This window comes from Schistocerca cancellata, chromosome 1 (genome assembly GCF_023864275.1).
Source record: "Schistocerca cancellata isolate TAMUIC-IGC-003103 chromosome 1, iqSchCanc2.1, whole genome shotgun sequence".
Classification (NCBI taxonomy): domain Eukaryota; kingdom Metazoa; phylum Arthropoda; class Insecta; order Orthoptera; family Acrididae; genus Schistocerca; species Schistocerca cancellata.
In genome coordinates this window covers 52,596,020-52,620,113 of record NC_064626.1, presented here as the reverse complement: position 1 = coordinate 52,620,113, position 24,094 = coordinate 52,596,020, and the positions used below count along the sequence as shown (strand labels likewise).

Below are 24,094 nucleotides of genomic sequence, written 5' to 3'. Positions count from 1 at the left end.
TCATATTTTGATGCAAGTAGAAAACAAACCCAGCCTGGATGTTCATGGACGCCAGACGCTCCCAACCAGCTATGTTCGCCGAACAACTCAGCTTTCCAGATATCGCCCGAGGCTGTCATTCCAATCCCACTAATCTGACAAAATACTCGGCGGACTACAAGACGAAAAGGAAAAACCGTCGTAATAGCAGATTCTCCTTATAAGAGGGAATTGCAGAATGCTGTCACACGTAAAGTAGGCCTACAGAAAGGAGGAGGAGGCACAAATACAAACAATGTCAGAACAGAGACGTCAGGTGCAATGCAACTGAAGGCAAAAATATCAAACTGTACCCCCCCCCCAAAAAAAAAACGAAAAAAGAGGACATCAAAGACCTTAAGAAAAATAAAAGGAAGAAGATGATCGACAAGAGAGAATCAGAGAGAGAGGATTCTGAGTGTGTCTACTGTGGGGACTTCTACTCCGTTTCTAATGAGGGCTGGGTCACATGCCAGAGTGGGCACAAAATTCATGTGCTGGCATAAGTGAAGATGAAGAGGAAATATTGATTTGTGACTATTATCGAAAGGCCTAGTAGTTAGTGGTTTGGTGGTTATTAAGCATTGTACATTTTTCAGAATGACATTAAAATATTTTCAGATTTTGAAGAATGACTTTTTAATTGTTTAAATTACACATTCCTTAGTCTGAATTGCCTGTCATACAACATTTTGTCATAGTTTAATACTATATTCGTATTCAACATTTATGCAATAATTTAACAAAAAGTACCCTTATCCCAATCTGCCACGTGGGTGGGGCGGAACGGGAAATATGCAAGACTTTCTTTGAAAAATTGTAAAAAATGCAAAATGTATTGTTTTATGTGATTTTAAAATAAGCTACGTTAGGTTGCACTACAAGGTGTTTTTTATCACTTTAAGAAGTGTTTCCTTGTGTTCCCTTATTTTATAGAAATTTTTAAACATTAAATATCCCGTTCCGCCCCGAGTTCCCCTAATTATACAAATGTAACACACCACCTTAATGGTTAGTGGGTTACATTGTTGTTATTTGCAGCTAATTACATTTTACTTGTGAACTACAGACAGTACAGGTTACGCTGTACACATTAATACCTACTTGTAGCTAATCTCAACTGCCTACAGCGTCACAGGTGTGTCAGTGTGAGTATAAACCTACTGCAATGCCGTGCTCATCGAGCTAATCCCGATGAGCGAGCCCCTTACACTGGGCAGGCCAAAATTACTCATCTCTGCAGGTTCCTATTCCGTTTTCTATTTCTAAATCCTACTAACCCAACTACGTTAAGTCCGTGATACCTCGTTAGCCAGATTATTCAAGGTTTGCAAAGTCTCCTCGTGTCTCAGCAAGTCGTGTGTGTCGTTGTTTGGTAGTTGCTGTTGTAATGTAGATGCTACATCATCGGAAAGGGGGCGCTCGTAAACCACATGGTCGGCAGTACCCTCGGATGCGCCACAGTCACACTCGGGCGTAGCCCTCTTCCCATACCGGCATAAATATATCGGATAGGGCCCATGACCAGTGGAAAAAATGGATCAAATGCCGGGTTAGCTCAAAACACCCCATACGTAGCCTTTCCTTTACATTTGGTAAGAGTTGGAAAGTTCTTCTGCCAGATTAGTCCATTTCCCGTGATTCCTGCCATAGTTCTTTGCCTCTTTTCCTTATCTCACCTTTGTTTCTAACCCGAACTCCCAAAATGCCTTCTATTTTCATATCATCACCTATCTTAGCCCAATACCATGCGGCTAGCTCCCTAATTTTGATGTCCAGAGGACAGAGCCCCATTATTATTAACAGGGGGCCCCCTGGAGATGTCCTGCATGCCCCCACAGACCTTATCAACATGTTTCTCTGTACTCTTCTCACTGTCATGGCGGGCACCAGCCTGGTGAGCCTGTGTGCCCAGACTCCGGAGCCGTAACCCACTATCCACGTTAGTACGCTATTGTTGTACAATTTTATCATATGATGGGGAAGGTGAAATCTTTTATGACCTACAGAGATGAGGTTATTAAGTACTTGTAATGCCCTTTGGGTCACGGATTCAATGTGCCTTCCGAAGTTCCACCTTCCACCGATGATAATGATGAAGTAGCGTGTCTCACGCCGCCTAAAGACTCGTGAGCGCTCAATTGTCACAGTAGGATTTCTCACTAGCTGTCCTTTAAGCAGAAGGTAAGTTATATTCGAACTAAAGTTCAGTATTGATCACAACACTTAAATTAGGTGACCGGTTTCGGTTATATTGTTATATAACCATCTTGAGACCCATGGCTTCCTTGGAGGATGGTAGGCAGCGCTGCTCAGCTGCTACGAAGTCTTCGTAGCAGCTGAGGAGAGCTCCGCCTCCCATCCTCCAAGGAAGCCATGGTCTCAAGATGGTTATACACTCCTGGAAATGGAAAAAAGAACACATTGACACCGGTGTGTCAGACCCACCATACTTGCTCCGGACACTGCGAGAGGGCTGTACAATCAATGATCACACGCACGGCACAGCGGACACACCAGGAACCGCGGTGTTGGCCGTCGAATGGCACTAGCTGCGCAGCATTTGTGCACTGCCGCCGTCAGTTTCAGCCAGTTTGCCGTGGCATACGGAGCTCCATCGCAGTCTTTAACACTGGTAGCATGCCGCGACAGCGTAGACGTGAACCGTATGTGCAGTTGACGGACTTTGAGCGAGGGCGTATAGTGGGCATGCGGGAGGCCGGGTGGACGTACCGCCGAATTGCTCAACACGTGGGGCGTGAGGTCTCCACAGTACATCGACGTTGTCGCCAGTGGTCGGCGGAAGGTGCACGTGCCCGTCGACCTGGGACCGGACCGCAGCGACGCACGGATGCACGCCAAGACCGTAGGATCTTACACAGTGCCGTAGGGGACCGCACCGCCACTTCCCAGCAAATTAGGGACACTGTTGCTCCTGGGGTATCGGCGAGGATCATTCGCAACCGTATCCATGAAGCTGGGCTACGGTCCCGCACACCGTTAGGCCGTCTTCAACTCACGCCCCAACATCGTGCAGCCCGCCTCCAGTGGTGTCGCGACAGGCGTGAATGGAGGGACGAATGGAGACGTGTCGTCTTCAGCGATGAGAGTCGCTTCTGCCTTGGTGCCAATGATGGTCGTATGCGTGTTTGGCGCCGTGCAGGTGAGCGCCACAATCAGGACTGCATACGACCGAGGCACACAGGGCCAACACCCGGCATCATGTTGTGGGGAGCGATCTCCTACACTGGCCGTACACCACTGGTGATCGTCGAGGGGACACTGAATAGTGCAAGGTACATCCAAACCGTCATCGAACCCATCGTTCTACCATTCGTAGACCGGCAAGGGAACTTGCTGTTCCAACAGGACAATGCACGTCCGCATGTATCCCGTGCCACCCAACGTGCTCTAGAAGGTGTAAGTCAACTACCCTGGCCAGCAAGATCTCCGGATCTGTCCCCCATTGAGCATGTTTGGGACTGGATGAAGCGTCGTCTCACGCGGTCTGCACGTCCAGCACGAACGCTGGTCCAACTGAGGCGCCAGGTGGAAATGGCATGGCAAGCCGTTCCACAGGACTACATCCAGCATCTCTACGATCGTCTCCATGGGAGAATAGCAGCCTGCATTGCTGCGAAAGGTGGATATACACTGTACTAGTGCCGACATTGTGCATGCTCTGTTGCCTGTGTCTATGTGCCTGTGGTTCTGTCAGTATGAACATGTGATGTATCTGACCCCAGGAATGTGTCAATAAAGTTTCCCCTTCTTGGGACAATGAATTCACGGTGTTCTTATTTAAATTTCCAGGAGTGTATAAATATAACCGAAACCGGTCACCTATGTTGTTGTAACACAAGTGTTGTGATCAATTATGATTTTTAGTTTAAATATAATAATCTATTGATCACTGTATTCCAAAAATGTTTACCAAAATTGAAGAAGGTAAGTTGATTTTGTTGGTGAAATTGACATCTGGGTATTCCGGCACCACAATTCAAGTTTTTCTACGGCCCACTCTATTTTCGGCTCAATGTCTACGCGGCTCCTGCCGCCAACAAACAGGAGGAGGTCATCAGCGTAGGCTATCACCTCTAGCACCTCTTCACTCTGTTGCATGTTGTTCAGAAATGGCTCCATGTGGATGTCTCAGAATAGGGGACCCAATACGGAAGCCTGGGGACATCCCTTCGTTAAGGTTTATCCAATTTTACCGCTAGGGTATGATAGCTAAGCCTGCCGATCCTCACAGTAGCTCCTTAGGCAACCATATAGCGGCCCTGGACACTCTTTCCTCCCACAAGGAGGAGAAGAGTGAAGGCCACCACAGGTTGTAAAAGGTGCCACTGGTGTCGACCATGATGCCAATTTTATATGCAGGGTACATTTTTTTGAGTTCCATTCCTTGTCATTTCTCCTGTAATTTGTGCTTCATGTGACATAACGTTAGCAAATTGAAATACATTATTTCTCTTCTGTTAACAGCGCAGCTGTGGTGTGTGGAAGTAGCTCTACACACTGAACGCGCTCTCTCACTCTTTCTCTTGCATATGGTGGGCATGCGACTTGTGTGTGTGTGTGTGTTTGTGTGTGTGAGTGTGTGTGTCTCAAGTGTTTACACATCTTCCATATATGGTGCAAAAATCTGGGGTACTTTTTAAATAGTCTGAGATGATATTTAATGATAAAGCACCGAAGGAAAGACAGGATATCTACAGTGGTCTGTATAAATATTTTCCGAGCACCCAAATTTATGTGGGATGAAAATTAATGAGGGGGCAAAGAGAGAGGAAAAATATTTAATGAGACGAATTTTAAAAGATGAGACAGTACAGAGGGCAAAATTTTACAATATTGCTAAACAATTTACTATAATTTTGAGGCAATTTGTTAAAGTTCTGAGACAATATGTTACTACTTTGGGGCAAAATCGACATAATTTTGGGGAAATTTGCCAAAGTTTTGGGTCATTTGTTACAGTTTTGGGGGCAATAACTGTTTAAATATTCAACCGGCCGCAGACCTCATCAGTTGCATCAGTTGCCGATCGCCCTGTCCTGAAGCCGAACTGCCTGCTGCTCATCCCGCACAGCACTTGGTGTGTAGTCAGTCTGTCAGCTAGCAATTTCTCTAGGAGTTTTCCAGACACGTCCAATAAGCAAATAGGTCTATAGGACCTATAGTTGGGTCTTTATCAGGGCGTTTCTCAATAATTACCACATTAGCGACTTTCCAGATATTCGGGAATCTTTGCTGCCCGAGACATTCATTGAATAGGTGGGTAAGTGGAGCTACCAGCTGGGGTGTTACCAACTGCACCACCTCCGCCACGTGTCAGCCTGTGTCCTCTGTCCGGCAGGTGTCGTGGATGCGGCGCGAGGAGGGCGGCGGCCTGCAGCTGCTGACGTTCGGGCCGCACACGTACAGCGCGGACGAGCGCTACGAGCTGAGCTACGAGCCGCGCCAGGGCGACTGGCGGCTGCGCATCCGCGCGGCGGCGGAGCGCGACCAGGGCGACTACGAGTGCCAGGTGTCGGCGCACCCGCCCGCCGTCTTCCGCGTCCGCCTCACCGTCGTCGGTCAGTACAGACAGGCGCACACGACGGTGGAAGTCACCCGCGGCGGCCACCACGCTGCTACCGTGCAACGCCGCCTCTAGCCGCTAGAGCAGCTGACGTCAAACATTTTTCCTTAAGAGCCTATACCGACTTTGTGGGCCGGCACCTGTCGCCGCGTATGAAACTATCTTGTTAGCTAGAATGAAATTTTCACTCTACAGTGGAGTGTGCGCTGATATGAAACTTCCTGGCAGATTAAAACTGTGTGCCGGACCGAGACTCGAACTCGGGACCTTTGCTTTTCGCGGGCAAGTGCTGGGTAGCTCAGTTGGTAGAGCACTTGCCCGCGAAAGGCATAGGTCCCGAGTTCGAATCTCGGTCGGGCACACAGTTTTAATCTGCCAGCAAGTTTAATATCAGCGCACACTCCGCTGCAGAGTGAAAATCTCATTCTGGAAACATCCTCCAGGCTGTGGCTAAGCCATGTCTCCGTTATATCCTTTCTTTCAGGAGTGCTAGTTCTGCAAAGTTCGCAGGAGAGCTTCTGTAAAGTTTGGAAGATAGGAGACGTCCAGCGGCAAATGTGGACTCTGACCACAATCTATTTTTTATGAGCTATACATAAAAACTGAAGAAACTGCAAAAAGGTGGGGATCTGAGGAGATGGGACCTGCACAAACTGAAGGAACTACGGACTGTAGAGAGCTTAAGGGAGAGCATTAGGGATCGATTGACCAAAATGGGGGACAGGAATGCAGTAGAAGAAGAATGGGTAGCTTTGAGAGATAAAATAGTGAAGGCACCGAAGGGTGAAGTACGTAAAAAGCCGATGGTTAGTAGAAATCCTTGGGTAAAAGAAGATATAATGAATGTGATTGAAGAAAGGGAGAAAATACAAAAATTGAGTAAATGAAGCAAGCAAAAAGGAATAAAAGCGTCTCAAAAATCAGATCCACAGGAAGTGCAAAATGGCTAAGCAGGGGTGGCTAAAGGACAAATGTAAGGATGTAGAGGCGCATATCACTAGGGGTAAGAAGATATTGAATCCAGGAAAATTAAAGAGACCTTTGGAGAAAAGAGAACCACTTGTATGAATCTCAAGAGCTCAGATGGATACACAGTTCTAAGCAAAGAAGGGAATTCAGAAAGCTGGAATGAGTATATAGAATGTCTAGACAAGGGCGATGTTCTTGAGGGCAATATTATAAAAATGGATGAGAATGTAGATGAAGATGAAATGGCAGATATGATACTGCGTGAAGAGTTTGACAGAGCACTGAAAGACCTGAGTCAAAACATGGCCCCGGGAGTAGGCAACATTCCTTTAGAACTACTGACAGCCTTGGGAGAGCCAGGCCTAACAAAACTCTACCATCTAGTGAGCAAGATGTATGAGACAAGCGAAATACCCTCAGACCTAAAGAAGAATATAACAATTCGAATCCCAAGGATTGGTTGGTTCGTTGGTTTGAGGAAGGAGACCAGACAGTGAGGTCATCGGTCTCATCGGATTAGGGAAGGACGGGAAAGGAAGTCGGCCGTGCCCTTTCAAAGGAACCATCCCGGCATTTGCCTGGAGCGATATAGGGAAATCACAGAAAACCTAAATCAGGATGGCCGGACGCGGGACGAATCCCAAGGAAAGGCGGTTTTGACAGAAGTGGAAATTACCGGTCAGTTTAATAAGTCACGGCTGTAAAATATTAACACGAATTCTCTACAGACGAATGGAAAAACTGGGAGGATCCTCCTCCGGGAGGATCAGTTTGGATTCCGTAGAAATGTTGGGACACGTGAGGTAATACTGACCCCTCGACGTATCTTAGAAAATAGATTAAGGAAATGCAAACTTACGTTTCTACTATTTGTAGACTTAGAGAAAGCTTTAGACAATGTTGACTGGAATACTCTCTATCAAATTCTAAAGTTGGCAGAGGTAAAACACAGGGGGCGGAAGGCTATTTACAATTTGTACAGAAACCAAATGGCAGTTATAAGAGTCGAGGGGCATGAACGGGAAGCAGTGGTTGGGAAGGGAGTGAGACATGGTTGTAGTCGCTCCCCGATGTTATTCAATCTCTATATTGAGCAAGCAGTAAAGGAAACAAAAGAAAAATTCGGAGTTGGAATTAAAATCCATGGAGAAGAAAAAAAAAACTTTTAGGTTCGCCGATGAGATTGTAATTCTGTCACAGACAGCAAAGGACGTGGAAGAGCAGCTGAACGGAATGGACAGTGTTTTGAAAGGAGGATATAAGATGAATATCAACAAAAGGAAATCGAGAATCATGGAACGTAGTCGAATTAAAGGGGGTGATGCTGTGGGAATTAGATTAGGAAATGAAACGCTTAAAGTAGTAAATGAGTTTTGCTGTTTGGGGAGCAAAATAACTGATGATGTTAGAAGTAGAGAGGATATAAAGTGTAAACTGGCAATGGCAAGGAAAGCGTTTCTGAAGAAGCGAAATTTGTCAACATCGAGTATAGATTTAAGTGTCAGGAAGTCGTTTCTGAAAGTATTTGTATGGAATGTAGCCATGTATGGAAGTGAAACATGGACGATAAATAGTTTAGACAAGAAGAGCATGGAAATTTTCGAAATGTGGTGCTACAGAAAACGCTGAAGATTAGATGGTTTGGTCACATAACTAATGAGGAGGTATTGAATAGAATTGGAGAGAAGAGAAATTTGTGGCACAACTTGAGTAGAAGGAGGGATAGGTTGGTAGAGAATTTCTGAGGCATCAAGGGTTCAGCAATTTAGTACTGGAGGGCAGCGCGGATTGTAAAAATCGTAAAGTGAGACCAAGAGATGAATACACCAAACAGATTCAGAAGGATGTAGGTTGCAGTAGGTACTGGGAGAAGAAGAAGCTTGCACAGGATAGAGTAGCATGGAGAGCTGCATCAAACCATTCTTTGGACTGAAGACCACAACAAAAAAGAACGTAAATTACCTTTTTATAAGCTCCCCAATAGTCTAATATTAGTAAGGGATCGATAAGTTGGTCATGTGTTCCTTACAAGAGAAACCACACATCGCACACCCCTCAGATACGGGGTGTTCAAGAATTCTGCCCGCAGTGCCGTATGATTGTTCGCCTTCCTCGGTTACTTCCCTTCAAGTGGACTCTCCCAACATCCGACTGTTCCCTTTATCTCAGCCAACGTCAGTAGTATCGTTGGTGTGTGTCGTTACGTGTTGACGTGAATGTTTATGTTTAGTTCCTTTGTTTCGTTTTTGTCACTGTTAAAATTCTTACCATTGAAGAACGTGTATTTTTAGTCGAACAAGTGTTCAAATCTCTCGGTAAACACAAAGTTTCAGTTCGTTAAAGATTTAAATCACTTTTCCCGGAGACAACTCCCACATCGCGATACTGTGATAGATTCGGTAAACAAATTTCGAAGTACGGGTTCAGTGACAGATGCACCGAGAAGTGGTCGTCCTAGTGTTTTGTCTGAGTATAAACTGCTCGATATTTCCGATAAAATGTCGATTAGTTCGAACAAGTCAGTAAGGACACTCGCCCAGGAAATCGAGGTTAATTTCGGAACGGCCCACACAGCTGTAAGGAAATAAATAGAATTTTTCCCGTACAAAGTGACAGTCGTGCAGGAACTGAAAAATACTGATCATGGCAAGAGACTGCATTATTGCCAATGGTTCAAAAATTTCGTTCAAGAGAATGGAAGGGATATTCTCAATGACACGTTTATCACTGATGAGGCGTGGTTACATTTATCTGGGTACATGAACTCGCAAAATTCTCGTATGTCGAGTACTGCAAATCCATTGTGTATTCATGAGAAACCACTTCATTCTGTGAAAATAGGAGTTTGGATTGCAATTTATAGACGTCGGATTTTAGGTCCCATATTTTTCCACGAAACAATAAACGCAGAACGATAGTGCAGTGATATTCTGCACCTATTCATAGGAGAACTTGTGTTAACTGAAATTCTGAACTGTTATTTTCAACACGATGGTACAACCACGCATGCAGCTTGCGTTTCAATGTCTCTGCTTGCTGATGTTTTTGGTGATTGCGTAATTTCACAGGGACTTTGGCCTCCACGATCGCCTGACCTAACCCCACCTGACTTTCTCTTCCGGGGTGCAACGAAAGCAACTGTCTATAAAAACCGTCCAAAATCCATCGATGAATTGAAAACTGCAATATCCACTTTCACTGTTTCTGTTACAGAAGAAATGTTACAGTATATGTTTAGAAACATGATTCTACGAATTTAATTGTGTATGCAACAACAGGGGGGACACTTTCAATATTTAATGTGAAAATTTGTAAGTAAAACTGGATGGAAATACTGTCAACATTTCGCGACCCTGTCAGCAACTGTACAAATATTAATTTTAAAAACCAACAGCTCAGTAGATAAGTTTACCTAGATTTACCTAGGCTTCACTCGGGATGACGCAACTTTCTTCAAAATAAAAGTAACTACAATTTGTCCATAGTAGACATCGTCGAGCTAATTCTAAAGAAGTTTGGGTTATGCTGACTGAAACCTAGGTAAATGTAGGTAAACTTTACAACTGAGGCTATTAGTATTTAAAATTAAAATTAAAAATGAATATTCTATAAATTAATGACTTGTATTTCACTGAGTTTCATTTCCGTGCATTCACTCTGCCATACGGCACGCGCTGCTAACAATCATACGGCACTGCGGAGAGACTTTTTGAACCCCCCCTATAATGGTGTACTGAAGTGTGATAAAAGAATCAAAGTAGGAAAAGTGAACGTTCCAAGATTCAGATGTTCAATATCGAGGAAATTGTCAGAACCACGAGGTCGTAGTTGTGTGGTCACTGTGTTACGGTCTTGGACTACAAAGCGGGAAATCGGTGTTCACATCTTCCTTGTGCCTAACTCTTTTATTTTTATTCACAAAATTATGAACTGTCAGTCTGATAATTCAATGTCTGTTCTCATTCTGTAGTCATGGCAGCTCTCATACTCTACACTGGTCATAGAATATGACTCATGTGTTAAGGATATATTACCGTCGCATGTATATGTGACGAACAGAGAGAGCACGCGAGATGCCGCGTAGACCTCTCACAGAAATGAAAAAAAGAAGAAAACAAGTAAACGGGTGTGAGCTATGTTGCAACGAAGGAATTCAAGAGTAAAAACTTCCAAGGAACGCAAGAGTCATAACAGGTGGTACTTGCGTAGCACTTCTGGAGGTCCGTTCGTTACACCGTGCTGTTGCAAACGGACGTTACAGCACGATACAGACGCAAATTTCAATACAGCGAACAGACACGTCAACGACCGGACGGACAGTTGCTAATTCTGTGAACATAAAAATTAAGAAATAAGAGAAACGTGAGCACGTATCTCCCAATTCGCAGTACAAAACGGTGACCACATGACGATGACGTCACAGTTGTGCAAAGTTGCTAGATATTGCTGATTTTGATCCTTGACCATTCACTGTTTCTATTTTGTTTCTTTTTCCCACACTTCACTACACATTCTCCCTGTTTTCATGCTTGATCTGTGTTCAGTTGCCGGCCGGTGTGGCCGAGAGGTTCTACGCGCTTCAGTCTGGGACCGCGTGACCGCTTCAGTCGCAGGTTCGAATCCTGCCTCGGGCAGGGGTGTGTGTGATGTCCTTGTGTTAGTTACGTTTAAGTAGTTCTATGTTATAGGGGACTGATGGCCTCCCATGGCAAGGCCCATTGTGCTCAGAGCCATTTGAACCATTTTTTGTGTTCAGTGTTTGACGGCCTATACACTGGACCATTTTACCACTAAACCTGAGGAGGTTGCGATAGTGAGTTTCCCTTGTTAGTGGTTCAAATGGCTCTGAGCACTATGGGACTTAACATCTATGGTCATCAGTCCCCTAGAACTTAGAACTACTTAAACCTAACTAACCTAAGGACAGCACACAGCACCCAGCCATCACGAGACAGAGAAAATCACTGACCCCGTCGGGAATCGAACCCGGGAACCCGGGCGTGGGAAGCGAGAAGGCTACCGCACGACCACGAGATGCGGGTTTCCCTTGTTAGTACTGATCCTTAAAGTCCGCATCATTCAGAACACCTGGTGCCGACTATTCTCTGTTTTGCACTGCTGCCACACTCAGAGACCCCAAACTAGTGACCCTGACAAAGTGCTGTACTGCTGTCTTTGTCAGCGAACGATTGATTGTTTAATATTGGCAACCGTACTATGTTTAAGTACCTTATGCAATTTGTGAGACAATAGCCAATGTTTACTAAATGTTTTGATTGTCGTTTTTCTTCTACTCATCGCGTTGTACTACAGCAGCCTTAAGGTAATTTCATATGCCTTGCTACAAATGTGACCCGCGTCACTGGATTTCTTATTCGCGAATGCATGTTACTTCCATGCCAAAATTTATGTCGTAGCAGCTGATTGCTATGTTGGCACATACCCTTGTGTTGTTGGTACTGGAAGGGAAAGATCAAAACATTCCTTTTCTCACATCGCAGTCTCAACTGACGTGGGGGACGTCACAGCTGTCGTATTATTGTAATTCGGTAAATTCACTGCGTCAAGTTCGGTACCCAAATATTAATAGCCCAAAGCAAATCTCAAAAAATTCTCTAGAAAATCGCTTTTGGCGTTTTCCGACCGTTGTTACTACACTAAAGAACTGTTATTGACGACACCTTGTGTCTCCCTATGTTGAAATGCTCGCCTACCACGTAGCAGTTTTGCGTTCGATTTCCTGCTGATCCAATTTTTAAGCAGAGGTGCATGTTCTGCTAGCAATTCCGTGAAGTTTAAAATACACGGAGATGAAAAAAAAAATCAGTAGCGCGCGAGAATGGTAACCGGTAGTTCGAGGCTCGTTTCGCTCATTACTTTTTTCCTTATTTTCTGTTCAGTTCGAATACCTACACACATAGAATTCATCAAACATCTACTAATCAACAGATATCTAATTGTTACATGTATGAAAAATTTACCCTTCTTATTTATAATTAGTCCCGTATATCAAGCACAAAAATCCAGGTTTGATTGTTTAAATTTAAATAAAATTATTATAAATTACATTTTTTAAATTTTTTTGTATCTTACGCTTCATCGAAATGTACATGGAACATGCAACTTTGTTTAAAGTTTTCCAAGGACTGGGAATCTTACCCAGGCTACACACGTGGCTTACACATTGCCGTTGCACCGATGATGAAGATTCGCTGTCACCGTACCATGGGGTTTCTGCATACTATCCCACAGTTGACTGTTAGGGAAGTACCATACAGCTGCATAACCCCTACTGAGAAAAGAAAAAAACCTTTCTTTAGTGTATTAAAGCCTGTCAGAAAACTTAAGAGCCGACTTTTCGGTTTATTTTGTACGGTTTCATGGAAATGTTTATGCTGATTGGTACTTGATTTCTGAACTTCACGTACCATAAATATAAAATTCCGATGCCATTTGGGTCTCTTGCGACTACGCGGTAACAAGCGAGTGTCCCGCCCATGTGGCTACGGAAACATGGCCTGTAAGCAGCTTTGTCACAACGCAGCGGCACTAAGGGGCCCGAGAAGAGTTGCAATTCATATAGGATTAGATTTTCTTTTTCTGTGTCGATTTAAGATGTTTTCTATGGAGAAACTGTACGTTGTGCGAGTGTGCCTGAGATTCACCAAGTGTTATAATAGTAACTGAGAATGATAATGTAAAACCGCAATTAATGTGACAATCGAAAATACAGGGTGATTTTTCCCAACGTGTACAAACTCTAGTGACTGATCGATGACAAGATACAGAATAAAAACTGTCTAATGAACTTATGTCCGGAAATACATAGTTCCCATGCTAGAAACCGTTTATTCAATCATACATTGTTACAGAGACTTCGGTCTAATACGCGCTGGTCCATGCTGCCTCAGTTACAGTATGTGTTGAAACGGTTTCTACAGGGTGTTTCAAAAATGACCGGTATATTTGAAACGGCAATAAAAACTAAACGAGCAGCGATAGAAATACACCGTTTGTTGCAATATGCTTGGGACAACAGTACATTTTCAGGCGGACAAAGTTGCGAAATTACAGTAGTTACTATTTTCAACAACAGATGGCGCTGCAAGTGATGTGAAAGATATAGAAGACAACGCAGTCTGTGGGTGCGCCATTCTGTACGTCGTCTTTCTGCTGTAAGCGTCTGCTGTTCACAACGTGCAAGTGTGCTGTAGACAACATGGTTTATTCCTTAGAACAGAGGATTTTTCTGGTGTTGGAATTCCACCGCCTAGAACACAGTGTTGTTGCAACAAGACGAAGTTTTCAACGGAGGTTTAATGTAACCAAAGGACCGAAAAGCGATACAATAAAGGATCTGTTTGAAAAATTTCAACGGACTGGGAACGTGACGGATGAACGTGCTGGAAAGGTAGGGCGACCGTGTACAGCAACCACAGAGGGCAACGCGCAGCTAGTGCAGCAGGTGATCCAACAGTGGCCTCGGGTTTCCGTTCGCCGTGTTGCAGCTGCGGTCCAAATGACGCCAACGTCCACGTATCGTCTCATGCGCCAGAGTTTACACCTCTATCCATACAAAATTCAAATGCGGCAACCCCTCAGCGCCACTACCATTGCTGCACGAGAGACATTCGCTAACGATATTGTGCACAGGATTGATGACGGCGATATGCATGTGGGCAGCATTTGGTTTACTGACGAAGCTTATTTTTACCTGGACGGCTTCGTCAATAAACAGAACTGGCGCATATGGGGAACCGAAAAGCCCCATGTTGCAGTCGCATCGTCCCTGCATCCTCAAAAAGTACTGGTCTGGGCCGCCATTTCTTCCAAAGGAATCATTGTCCCATTTTTCAGATCCGAAACGATTACTGCATCACGCTATCTCGACATTCTTCGTGAATTTGTGGCGGTACAAACTGCCTTAGACGACACTGCGAACACCTCGTGGTTTATGCAAGATGGTGCCCGGCCACATCGCACGGCCGACGTCTTTAATTTCCTGAATGAATATTTCGATGATGGTGTGATTGCTTTGGGCTATCCGAAACATACAGGAGGCGGCGTGGATTGGCTTCTCTATTCGCCAGACATGAACCCCTGTGACTTCTTTCTGTGGGGACACTTGAAAGACCAGGTCTACCGCCAGAATCCAGAAACAATTGAACAGCTGAAGCAGTACATCTCATCTGCATGTGAAGCCATTCCGCCAGACACGTTGTCAAAGGTTTCGGGTAATTTCATTAAGAGACTACGCCATATTATTGCTACGCATGGTGGATGTGTGGAAAATATCGTACTATAGTTTCCCAGACCGCAGCGTCATCTGTTGTTGAAAATTGTAACTACTGTAATTTCGAAAGTTTGTCTGCCTGAAAATGTACTGTTGTCCCAAGCATATTGCAACAAACGGTGTATTTCTATCGCTGCTCGTGTAGTTTTTATTGCCGTTTCAAATATACCGGTCATTTTTGAAACACCCTGTATGTGCCTCAACGCACCGTGTACGCACCTTACCATGTTTTGTCTCATCCGTTTACATCGGCCAGGCTGCATCCGAACATTGTCAAAGGTAGCACGAATACGCCGACCCAGTGTCTCCACATCTGGAATGGGTTCTGCATACACGGTACTTTCCAGATGGCCCCATAACCAGAAATCGCACGTTTTGAGATACTGCGAACGAACAGGCCTTGCAACTGAATCCCATCGTCCGATCTATCGACCAGCGAAGACACGATTGAGATGCGTCCAGAACTTAACGGCGAAGTAGGCTCGAGTACCATTATGTGGTAGCCTCATAACCCTTCGAATCATCAATGACATTTCTTCCAGCAGGGGAGGCAAAGAAACCTGCAGGAATTACGGTCGCCAATTTTTGCCGGCTTACACATTCCCGCTACACCGATGATGATGATTCGCTGTCACCATACCATGGGGTTTCAGCATACTATCCCACAGTTGACTGTTACGAAAGTTGAAGACACCACTCCGCGTAAAGGTGGTACCATGTGTCAATAGGATCGACGACACAGATCCCGGAATAGTGGATTCCTGGTGAAGAAACCAGTGACAAAACAGCTCCCGAAGTGGGAAATGTGTCGCTAGCGAGCCCTGCACGTGCTGTAAGTGATAAGTGTAGAAACAATTATGGAAATTGTTCCACACTGTCGCCTGGCTTACCGTGTACTGTAGGGACAACTGCCTGGTACTGACGCAGCGGTCGTCTTCCACAGTGTTAATCACATTTTCCTCCACGTCTGGTTCCCGAACATTTCGGATACGTCCTTCATGATTCCCTGCTTGCTGAAAGACTTTGTCTCAGACGAAAGGCGAAACGCTGTTCGAAATATTGAGTGCTGTGATTGTTGTCGGCGAGGAAGGTCTCCTGATACAGCCTTGTTGCCCGCATACCGTTGGCATTTGCCTTTCCGTAAATAAACACTGTTGTGGCGTAGCAAGACAGCCACGCCACTCGGAAGTAGCCGAAAGGCACGCGTTAAGCTCACGCAGATGGGCGTGAAGTCTGAAACAGGGTACGTAATGAATGCTATAAAGAAAAGTACGTAACTGCTGGAATACTTAACTTTAATCCATCATTTGTATACAGCATTCTTGATGATACAAGTGAGACTCTCTAGAAATGGTTAATGGCGCCTTGCTAGGTCGTAGCCATGGACTTAGCTGAAGGCTATTCTAACTATCTCTCGGCAAATGAGAGAAAGGCTTCGTCAGTGTAGTCGCTAGCAAAGTCGTCGTACAACTGGGGACGAGTGCTAGTACGTCTCTCTAGACCTGCCGTGTGGTGGCGCTCAGTCTGCAATTACTGACAGTGGCGACACGCGGGTCCGACATGTACTAATGGACCGCGGCCGATCTAAAGCTACCACCTAGCAAGTGTGGTGTCTGGCGGTGACACCACAAATACCATGTCGGCAAGCTCTCGAATCAAATACGGAATGATTGTATACAACGCTGTATCACATCCACTACAAGGTGAGACGTGAATCGGACCAATGATTGTGGCAAGAGAGACTGCTAGGCCATGACGTTTGAAGAACAGTAGCACCCTCTAGAAAGAAACCATGCATACTGTAACTGTGGCTGTATGTTACGGCGCGTATCAGACCGCAGTCTCTGTAACAATGTTTGATTTGATAGATGGTCCCTAGAATGGAAACCATGCATTCATTAGACCTGTTTTGTTCCGTGTCCTCTCATCGACCGGTCTCTAGAGTTTCTACACTGCGGAAAAAAATCAACCTGTGTTACGTCATGGGAGGTCACTGATTAAGCTGAAAGTATAGCTGACGAAAAAATGCTCTCATTCAGTCTGCTAGTACAATCACGACGACATTGAGACATATTTTGGACAGAACAAATGAGAAAGATTTATGTTGATGAAGCTACTGATTATAATTCCGAACTTTGTTCATAATTAAAAAATGAAAACTTCGGCAATGCAGCTACGCCGTAGGCTCTCGTGAGTAAATCAAGCTGATTAGGTAACAGGGCTCGATACAATTGATAAAATTGGCTGAAATGACTTGAAAAGCCGGCCGAAGTGGCCGTGCGGTTCTAGGCGCTACAGTCTGGAACCGCGAGACAGCTACGGTCGCCGGTTCGAATCCTGCCTCGGGCATGGATGTGTGTGATGTCCTTAGGTTAGGTAGGTTTAACTAGTTCAAAGTTCTAGGGGACCAATGACCTCAGAAGTTGAGTCCCATAGTGCTCAGAGCCATTTTGACTTGAAAAAGGAAGGAAGTGTGACGTGTAGTGGTGACCACTTTGAGGGTGCTTTTCTGTATGAGGTATCGAATATATTGCTTCCCCCTACTTATACCTCCCGAGGAGATCACGAATGTAAAATTAGAGAGAATAGAGCGCGCACGGAGGCTTTCAGACAGTCGTTCTTCCCGCGAACCATACGCGACTGGAACAGGAAAGGGATGTAATGACAGTGGCACGTAAAGTGCCCTCCGCCACACACCGTTGGGTGGCTTGCGGAGTATAAATGTAGATGTAGATGTAGACCAGAGATGGACATTATTCGAACACATTTCGACCTGGATAGTTATTCGAGTAAGCAGTTCATTCAGACATATGTATTCGCAAATGAATTACTTGCAACTTAAATAACGAATAACGTAGAACGCCAGCATATTTCCTTTGTTTACCTGTTCTACAGACATCTGTGACTAGTGTGCGTTCCCCCGACTCTGTATTGTTTTATTAGACTGAAGCCAAGCATTAGTAATTAGATCCCGCGGCACTGCCTACTCACGGCGATGCTGATTGATACGTGTCACCAACAGTTACAAACAGCAACAGACATTTTCTATGGCATTGACATCAGGTAATTTAATGGACCACTTGATGTGCGATTGGTTCCTACGTCTTCGTCAAACCATAACCGCATCTCTTCAGCCCTGCGAATACGGCTGCTGCCATCTTGGAAAGTCCCCACAACATGGTTATAATAAAGAGGTGAAAGAGAATGTTCAAACAAACATCCAGATTCGTACTCACGGTAATATATATTACTGGGCCAAGGTATTGGTATCAAGTGCCTGCCTAAGTCATCACAGAACTACATCTTGTCTGAACTACGCGCTCCATATTCTGTGTTTTAAGGGCTTCTTTGGACCGTCAGCGCATTCGAATAGTGCGCCATTTGAGAAGGGGAAAAACGTTCAGCTGTGAGACAACACTACACGCCAGCAGCCAGCTATGTGCAGTTTCTGTGTTATTTGGCACATTGAAAACGTGCAGCTAAACGTGTCGCTGTCAACAAATTCGGTTGCGAGGTGTCTGGCTCCAAATGACCATTTCGTTCGACTGGTTTCAACCATTAATTCTTGTTGGGTCTGTAAGTGATTCTCATTGACAGATCGTGATACTTGTTTCCGAAGAGAGGCGATTACAATATCTTTACGACCAGAAGTCTTACGTCGTGTTACAAGGCTGCGGCTGGTACACTTTTCCTTCCAGATACGTCGGACTATCCGCATTGATACTGTACGCGTTGATACAGAAACAAACTAGGCAACTTCATTCATTGTGTTGTCATGGACACTTCCAAATACGATAGCCACTTTCTATCATCCTGTATCGTCTCCACGTCAGTTCCGCTTAACCCACTGTTTCCATGCACCCGAACGTTACATACAGAATATTTCAGTGCATGACGTACTTAAACCATTGTGAGACACGTTACAGCGAGGTACCACTTCTACTTCATCTTTTTATTTTTTATTTTTTTTAAAGTCATCTTTCTTCTCACTGGTGTGATACGGCCCGCCACGAATTCCTCCTTGTGCGAAACTCTTCACCTCAGAGCAACACTTGCAGTCTACAGCCTCAGTTATTTTCTGAAGTTATTCCTGTCTCTGTCTACATTTACTGTCTTTACCCTCTAGTATCATGGAAGCTGTTGTGGGTTGGCAGGAGAGCCAACACCAGTTATAAGAGGAAGCCGAAAGGCACGCGTTTTAGCTCACGCAGGCTGGCGTGAGGTCTGGAACAGGACAAGGAAATTAGACTGTTGCAAATAAGGACGTAGCTGTTGGAATGCTTAACTTTAATCCGTAAATGGTGAACGTCGCTCTTGGCGGTACATGTATTACAGCATCAATAGTAACTGGTAATGGCGCCTTGCTAGGTTGCAGCAAATGACGTAGCTGAAGGCTATGCTAACTATCGTCTCGGCAAATGAGAGCGTAATTTGTCAGTGAACCATCGCTAGCAAAGTCGATTGGGCGAGTGCTAGTAAGTCTCTCTAGACCTGCCGTGTGGCGGCGCTCGGTCTGCAATCACTGATAGTGGCGACACGCGGGTCCGACGCATACTAACGGACCGCGGCCGATTTAAAAGCTACCACCTAGCAAGTGTGGTGTCTGGCGGTGCCACCACAGAATCTATTCTCTGTGGTCTTAAAAGATGTCCTACCATCCTCTATTTTTTGCCAGTGTTTGCCATACATTCCTATGCCTGCCAATTGTCCGGAGAACCTCTAGATTCATTACCTTAACAGTTCGCCTATTCTCAACATTTTTCTCAAATGCTTCCACACTCTTCTTTTCCGGATTTCCCACTGTCAGTATTTCACTACCATAAAATGCTGTGCTCCAAACGTACGTTCTAAGAAATTTCTTCCAGAGCTTAACGCCTATGTTTGATACTAGTAAACATCTCTTGGCCCAGAATTATCTTTTTTCCAGTATTAGTCTGCTTTTGATCTGTTCCTTACTTCGTCCGTCATCGGTTATTTTACTGGCTCTGTAACAGAATACCTTAACTTCATCTATGGTTCAAATGGCTCTGAGCACTATGGGACTCAACATCTGAGGTCATCAGTCCCCTAGAAATTAGAACTACTTAAGCCTAACCAACCTAAGGACATCACGGACATCCATGCCCGAGGCAGGATTCGAACCTGCGACCGTAGCGGTCACGCGGTTCCAAACTGAAGCGCCCAGAACCGCACGGCCACACCGGCCGGCTAACTTCATCTACTTCGTGACCATCAATCTTAATGTCAAGCTTCGCGCTGTTCTCATTTCTGCTTCTTCTCATTACTTTCGCCTTTCTTCGATTTACTCTCAGTCCATATTCTGTACTAGTTAGACTGTTCACTCAGTTCAAGGAATCATGTAATTCTTTTTCACTTTCACTCCGCAATGTCATCAGCCAATCTTATAATTAATATCCTTTCACCTTGCATTTTAATTCCATTCTTGAACCCTTCTTTTACTTCCGTCACTACATCACTGTGTTACAACCTTCTTAATCCGAGAACATCATTCTTGATGTTCCACTCTTATCGTACCCTCTTCGCTCTTGTACATGTTGTATATTACTCGTCTTTTCCTATAACTTTCCCTTATTTTTCTATTGTGCCGCATGCGGCCCGCGGACCGCGGTTTGGACACTCCTGCTGGTAGGTTCCGTTTTCACCAAGTGAGGTACGGAACCCTAAAACAGAAGGACGCAAATATACGTAACAGAGCACACATTTCAAAATAGAATTTTGATTTGTATTGTGATAGAAGGGTTCAATGGATTCTGGAAGCAGGAGAGGAAAATAATAATGGTTGCTCGACGAAGCAAAAGGAAGAAACAGGCAAAGGGAAAACTAAGAGTTTATGCAAAGCGAGAAACTGCATGATGTATAAGTAACATCACTGTCTTACAACTTTTTTAATCCGAACACGTCGGTCACCGTCTTCCACTTTTATTGTTCCCTCCTAGCTATTGTACACGTTGTATATTACCCGTCTTTTACTATAGCTTTCCCCTATTTTTCTAATTTCGAACATCTTCCACCGTTTGACACTGTCGAACGCTTTTTCCAGGTCATAAAATTCTATGAACGTGTCTTGATTTTTCTTCAGTCTTACTTCCATTACCAGCTGTGTCAGAACTGCTTCCTTAGTGTACTGATCTTCCATCAAGCCAGACTGATCGTCATCTAACACGTACTCAGTTTTTCTTCTATAATTTTTTGTACATCACTCTTGTCAGCAGCTGGGATGCTTGAGATATTAAACTGTCACTTGTCGGCTCTATCTATCTTCGGAATTGTGTGGATTATGTTTCTTCCAAAAGCAGATGGTACATCGCTAGACTCATACAGTCTACACACTAACGCGAAGGAACTTGCCCCCCTTCTTGCAGCGGTGTACCGTAGGTCTCTAGAAGAGCGTAGCGTTCCAAAGGATTGGAAAAGGGCACAGGTCATCCCCGTTTTCAAGAAGGGACGTCGAACAGATGTGCAGAACTATAGACCTATATCTCTAACGTCGATCAGTTGTAGAATTTTGGAACACGTATTGTGTTCGAGTATAATGACTTTTCTGGAGACGAGAAATCTACTCTGTAAGAATCAGCATGGGTTTCGAAAAAGACGGTCATGTGAAACCCAGCTCGCGCTATTCGTCCACGAGACTCACAGGGCCATAGACACGGGTTCACAGGTAGATGCCGTGTTTCTTGACTTCCGCAAGGCCTTCGATACAGTTCCCCACAGTCGTTTAATGAACAAAGTAAGAGCATATGGACTATCAGACCAATATTCTCAATGGAGAGAAGTCTCCCGAAGTAAGAGTGATTTCTGGTGTGCCGCAGGGGAGTGTCATAGGACCGTTGCTATTCACAATATACATAAATGACCTGGTGGATGACATCGGAAGTTCACTGAGGCTTTTTTGCAGATGATGCTGTGGTGTATCGAGAGGTTGTAACAATGGAAAATTGTACTGAAATGCAGGAGGATCTGCAGCGAATTGACGCATGGTGCAGGGAATGGCAATTGAATCTCAATGTAGACAAGTGTAATGTGCTGCGAATACACAGAAAGATAGATCCTTTATCATTTAGCTACAAAATAGCAGGTCAGCAACTGGAAGCAGTTAATACCATAAATTATCTGGGAGTACGCATTAGGAGTGATTTAAAATGGAATGATCATATAAAGTTGATTGTCGGTAAAGCAGATGCCAGACTGAGATTCATTGGAAGAATCCTAAGGAAATGCAATCAGAAAACAAAGGAAGTAGGTTATAGTACGCTTGTTCGCCCACTGCTTGAATACTGCTCAGCAGTGTGGGATCCGTACCAGATAGGGTTGATACAAGACATAGAGAAGATCCAACGGAGAGCAGCGCGCTTCGTTACAGGATCATTTAGTAATCGCGAAAGCGTTACGGAGATGATAGATAAACTCCAGTGGAAGAGTCTGCAGGAGAGACGCTCAGTAGCTCGGTACGGGCTTTTGTCAAAGTTTCGAAAACATACCTTCACCGAGGAGTCAAGCAGTATATTGCTCCCTCCTACGTATATCTCGCGAAGAGACCATGAGTATAAAATCAGAGAGATTAGAGCCCACACAGAGGCATACCGACAATCCTTCTTTCCACGAACAATACGAGACTGGAATAGAAGGGAGAACCGATGGAGGTGCTGAAGGTACCCTCCGCCACACACCGTCAGGTGGCTTGCGGAGTATGGATGTAGATGTAGATGTAGAATAGTAGGTTTGTTGCCACTTCCCGCAGTGATTTTAGAAATTCTGACGGAATGAAATCTGTCTCTCCTATTTTATTCGATCTTAAGTCTTCGAAAGCTCTTTTAAATTCTGATTTCAATACTGGATCCCCTATTTCTTATATATCGACTCCTATTTCTTCTTCTGTCACGTTATCAGACAAGTCCCCCCCCCCCCACCCCTCCCCACCACCACCTCCTCGCGGAAGCCTTCACTGTATTCATTCCACCTGACCTGGCTCACCTCGGCATTGAACACTGGAATACTCACTTCACGCTTAATGTTACCGCCAGACCATAGAAAATCCAGGATGGGATGAAAACATTTTGTGAACAGGATGTTGCTACTCACCATATAGCGGAGATGCTAAGTCGCAGATAGGCACAACAAAAAGACTGTCACAAAATACACTCCTGGAAATGGAAAAAAGAACACATTGACACCGGTGTGTCAGACCCACCATACTTGCTCCGGACACTGCGAGAGGGCTGTACAAGCAATGATCACACGCACGGCACAGCGGACACACCAGGAACCGCGGTGTTGGCCGTCGAATGGCGCTAGCTGCGCAGCATTTGTGCACCGCCGCCGTCAGTGTCAGCCAGTTTGCCGTGGCATACGGAGCTCCATCGCAGTCTTTAACACTGGTACCATGCCGCGACAGCGTGGACGTGAACCGTATGTGCAGTTGACGGACTTTGAGCGAGGGCGTATAGTGGGCATGCTGGAGGCCGGGTGGACGTACCGCCGAATTGCTCAACACGTGGGGCGTGAGGTCTCCAGAGTACATCGATGTTGTCGCCAGTGGTCGGCGGAAGGTGCACGTGCCCGTCGACCTGGGACCGGACCGCAGCGACGCACGGATGCACGCCAAGACCGTAGGATCCTACGCAGTGCCGTAGGGGACCGCACCGCCACTTCCCAGCAAATTAGGGACACTGTTGCTCCTGGGGTATCGGCGAGGACCATTCGCAACCGTCTCCATGAAGCTGGGCTACGGTCCCGCACATCGTTAGGCCGTCTTCCGCTCACGCCACAACATCGTGCAGCCCGCCTCCAGTGGTGTCGCGACAGGCGTGAATGGAGGGACGAATGGAGACGTGTCGTCTTCAGCGATGAGAGTCGCTTCTGCCTTGGTGCCAATGATGGTCGTATGCGTGTTTGGCGCCGTGCAGGTGAGCGCCACAATCAGGACTGCATACGACCGAGGCACACAGGGCCAACACCCGGCATCATGGTGTGGGGAGCGATCTCCTACACTGACCGTACACCACTGGTGATCGTCGAGCGGACACTGAATAGTGCACGGTACATCCAAACCGTCATCGAACCCATCGTTCTACCATTCCTAGACCGGCAAGGGAACTTGCTGTTCCAACAGGACAATGCACGTCCGCATGTATCTCGTGCCACCCAACGTGCTCTAGAAGGTGTAAGTCAACTACCCTGGCCAGCAAGATCTCCGGATCTGTCCC

General features: G+C 45.3%; 1 protein-coding gene across 1 annotated transcript in view; it reads left to right on the top strand.

The window, feature by feature from the left end:
* The window catches only part of LOC126095178 (irregular chiasm C-roughest protein-like), a 520,543-nt gene that overhangs the window by 385,371 nt on the left and 111,078 nt on the right, over positions 1-24,094 (top strand). The window contains exon 4 of the mRNA XM_049909912.1: positions 5,381-5,600. Coding sequence (XP_049765869.1) covers positions 5,381-5,600 — 220 coding nt within the window. The remainder of the gene's footprint in view (positions 1-5,380; positions 5,601-24,094) is intronic.